Source organism: Aptenodytes forsteri, unplaced genomic scaffold (genome assembly GCF_000699145.1).
Source record: "Aptenodytes forsteri isolate BGI_AS27 unplaced genomic scaffold, ASM69914v1 Scaffold195, whole genome shotgun sequence".
NCBI lineage: Eukaryota > Metazoa > Chordata > Aves > Sphenisciformes > Spheniscidae > Aptenodytes > Aptenodytes forsteri.
Genome location: NW_008795317.1, coordinates 2,990,073 through 2,994,361, shown reverse-complemented (window position 1 = coordinate 2,994,361; position 4,289 = coordinate 2,990,073). Strand labels below are relative to the sequence as shown.

The 4,289-nt window shown below is 36.0% G+C and overlaps 1 protein-coding gene across 1 annotated transcript in view; it reads right to left on the bottom strand.

The window, feature by feature from the left end:
• The window catches only part of UBR2 (ubiquitin protein ligase E3 component n-recognin 2), a 64,083-nt gene extending 60,062 nt beyond the window's left edge, over positions 1 to 4,021 (bottom strand). The window contains exons 1-2 of the mRNA XM_009279612.2: positions 3,767 to 4,021; positions 866 to 944 (exon numbers count right to left, since the gene is read on the bottom strand). Coding sequence (XP_009277887.1) covers positions 866 to 944; positions 3,767 to 3,918 — 231 coding nt within the window. The 5' untranslated portion in view covers positions 3,919 to 4,021. The remainder of the gene's footprint in view (positions 1 to 865; positions 945 to 3,766) is intronic.
• Positions 4,022 to 4,289: the final 268 nt, after the last annotated feature.

Here is a 4,289-nt window from a genome sequence, read left to right as displayed (position 1 = left end):
TCGTCCAGATCATTGATAAAGATATTAAACAGAACCAGCCCCAATACTGAGCCCTGGGGAACACCACTTGTGACCCGCCACCAACTGGATTTAACTCCATTCGCCACAACTCTTTGGGCTCAGCCATCCAGCCAGTTTTTTACCCAGCGAGGAGTACACCTGTCCAAGCCACGAGCAGCCAGTTTCTCCAGGAGAATGCTGTGGAAAACGGTGTCAAAGGCTTTACTAAAGTCTAGTTAGACCACATCCACAGCCTTTCCCTCATCCACTAAGTGGGTCACCTTGTCACAGAAGAAGATCAGGTTAGTCAAGCAGGACCTGCCTTTCATAATTCCATGCTGACTGGGCCTGTGCTACTGTACTACTAATAGCAGTAGATTACTAAAATAAACAGCATCTACAACTTTAGTTTGCTATTTTAACTTCATGTTTAAAAACAAACAAAAATTCTACTATTGTAAAGAATTTGGTAACAATTCAGATGTTTAAAGGAAATGGTTTCTTAATAAAGGTTTTTCAGTACCTTTTAAAAATAGTCAAACATCAAGGCCAAAGCAAGTCAAAAAACAACTCTAATGCTGTAAAATTCACTAAAGGGCACATGTGAAAAATAATACTCACATTCGTAAGCTTAACTGTCATGCATAAAATTTCATTGCTCAATATTTTAAAGTGTTAACTTTCAGAATTTACACTCAGATCAAAACACTCAAGTTCTTGTAAGATTATTGCAGACATAATTCGAAACTTTGTGTTCATCCAACATTTTGAAATTATGTATACATTCTTAAACTTTAAATAAGGAGTTTCATACACATACAGAATTATTAACAACTACATCATATATTCCAGCAGTATTACTAACCCTGTATCGGTGCTCTCTATGAATACTTCCAAGAAAGCACTCCATGCATAACACACAAGTTGGGTCAACTGCACAGTCTCTGAAAACAGCAAAAAAAACAGGGGGGGAAGCAGCATTAAACAAATGTTTTTGCCTTTAATTACACATTTTACAACAGGTAATTTTCAAATATCACCAACATGAACCTTCTGATTAATGTATATATTATTCTGAAAGAGGAAAGGGATGGCTTCCAAGGAGGGGGAAACAAATGAAGGAGGAAAAAAAAAAAATCTGTTCTCATAACAGAAGAGGCTTTACAATATTGTCTGGGTAGCATGTATATTTGGGCAATATAGCCATTGCCTTCAAGAGGTGAGACAAGTATATAAGCAAGTAAACAGATGGATTACAGAACACAATACAGACAGGTAAACAGTATAACCCCAAGCAAGTTCTCTCTAGTACAGAGTACAAGCATTAACAATCTCCAGCAATCAGAGAAGACATTTTTTCATTGAACACTGAAAAGAAAGATAGCACACAACAGATTAGATCAAACCTCTGCTTCCAAGTTTAGCCCTACAAGCTCACTGAAGAGGTCCGAGAACACAATTTCCTCAACCAGGAGGTCAGAGACCATAATAAGGTCCTGTCTACAAGCACTGCTATATTAGATAGAAGTAGTATTTCCAGCAAAAGGGGCTAAACAAATGAATGAACCAATTATGCATTACATTTAACTGTCTCCTTGGGAAACACTGAAAATACATGAACCTATGTAATGCAACTGACTTCAAGGCACTTCAAGATTAAGGGGGTCAGGTTTTGCAATGTAAAAATAACTAAGAGAATGAATGTCTTATGATGGTTATTATTAAAACACAAATTCAGAGAAACAACTTATTTTGTTCAAAAGAAAACACCAAAGACCCTATGAAATGTTATTATCAAGAACTCTCTTGATTTCATTTCACCAAATAAATTAAACCAGGTAGTCACTGAAAGATAATCAGGCAACCATGATTTACTATGCATAAAGTACCATTTTCACATTTGTTTTCTCCAGAGGAGCCACTAAAGGTGAAAGTGTCAAAGCAAAATTATACAAAGCTCTTCTGTTTTAGAATAATTTATGTTTGTGGCATTTCTTTTTTTTTTTTTTTAATTAAAAAAACCCAAAAACTTATTGCAACAATATGCCTACAGTATTGGGTAGATTAGTTCTACAATATTGGGCATCGATTTTTCAGAGCCCTAAACTTGTGGCAATATACTTACAAACTCAGAACCATTTGCCAAGTAATTTCTCGAACAAATAAGGGTGCTTATACCTAAAGCAGAGGCAAACCTGTCAGCTTCACAACTGGACAGAAAAGCCACTGCTTCTAATATATTTCATGGACTCGGAAAACAATTCTTTTCTGTATCCCACAAAAGTTTAAATTAAACTTTCATTATTCTTCATTACCAAAGAAAATTAGTCAAAGAAAATTATTAACACACAACAGGAAACATGAACAGTTTTACATCTACGTTCAGTACTTAATCGAAAGAAGATGAGACTTCATCTTGATAGCAGCAACAGCAAAAATATTCTGTATTCACTGCTGACCCTGACCTGAGCAGATCGGACAAGATGGCCTACCAAGACATCCTTTCTAACCTGAATGATATTATGATTATATTGCTGTATTTAAATCATTTTTTTACTGCAACAAAGACCCTGAGTATGAACAGTACATTAACTCATTCTCTAAATTCTACACCAATGGACTACATTATTCTATGTTTTCATCATACCTGACAGTATTCTCAAGGATATACTTTACATATTGAGTTGTTGGTCTTGAAAAAACAAGTGTTTAGAAGAAATTAACAGAACTTCCACAGTTTTCATTAGTCAATATGAAGACCATTTGATCATTAACATATTACTTCTAGGCTGCAATGCAATTTGACTTGAATTAAAACACTAGTTCTAAGGTTTGTTTTTTTTAGTTCTTTGGCATCAGATTTCATGAAAAGGTACTAAAGAAACTGTGGAAATTCTTTTTATAGCCTCTGATAGTCCTCAGCCTCCCACTTTCTAATTCTCTACCCACATCTCTCCACTTTTTCACAAGTGTGAAGGAAGAACCTAAGAACAACTGAGAGGAGATGGAGTTTTCTTAGTGGTTGAAAGGACCTAAAGTACCCACCAGTTTAACCTCATCCATCTCAAGATAGGAGGTCTCAAAACGTTTCCAAAACTACCTATTCTAACTGATCATTGAAATAGAAATGCAGAAGAGGCAGCTTGCTGAGTTAAGTATCTCAAGTCCACCCTGAATCAGAACTTCAGCGAATAAAGCCAACAAGGTATCATGTTTCGAGAAAAGGAGAGCACTAGAGAGTAAAATTCTTCTACAATCATTCTCTCCTTGTAAATGAAGGGGATGGAAACCCAGAAAAATAAACCCTCCAAATAAGACAGACATTCTCTCCCCCCGTCACCCCACCAAGTGGGGGTTACGCCTGTTTTAGCATCCAAAAATTGGTTTAACAGGTCATGGAAAGAGGTCTAAAATACAGGATAAACACTAACAGCTGATATTAAACACCTGAATTACACGCACATACACCTGCACGCTTACTTCTGATTAATGCCCTTAAATCACACTGACAGTTCACCCCAACCACTTTCTTAATCTTGCATTTGTTTTGTACAGAAACACTCTACATTTTACTAATTAATATTTTTCCATTTACAAACCTGTAGTGTGTTAATTTTCCCCTGGTCCCACCTGTCATGAAATACTGCAAGGTTACTTTAAAAATACATTTGGGGTATTAACTTTTCATTAGGACAGTATATTCTTATTGAAAAATATTCCATGACTTCACAAATTATAAATACTTCACAATGCTAAGTTGAACTACCTGCAAGAATACGTAGGCTCTCCCACTTTAAAAACTCGGCCACAAAGATGGGAAGGTTTGTTCGCTTGCTCGAGCTTTGGAAAAGCAAATGCAGGATCTTCACCACAAAGATACCATTCCATTGGTCCCAGCAAAACGTGTTGTGCCAGCATGTCTTCTCTTTGCGGGGCAGGGTTAGGACCCCTGCAGTAAATTTTTGGTACATAATAGGCCAGATGCTGGTATACTTCTTTCTGAAGGTCATTTGCTTGCAGCCATTTCTTTTAAAGTAAAAGGAAAGAGAACACAAATCATTCATTAATAAAAATACCAAACATAGTTCTACCCATCAAGATGACTTTTTTATTTCTAAATCAAAAATCTAAAATGGCATTGCAAAACTAGAAAGTCATGCTTCCTTCTAAACGTTAAATCTAGATGACCACAGAAGAAAGACATTAGGAAAGGAATAATTTCTTTCCCTGCTTGCACATTTTATCCTTTTGACATACAAAATTATTTTCAAAAACACAAGATTTAAGAG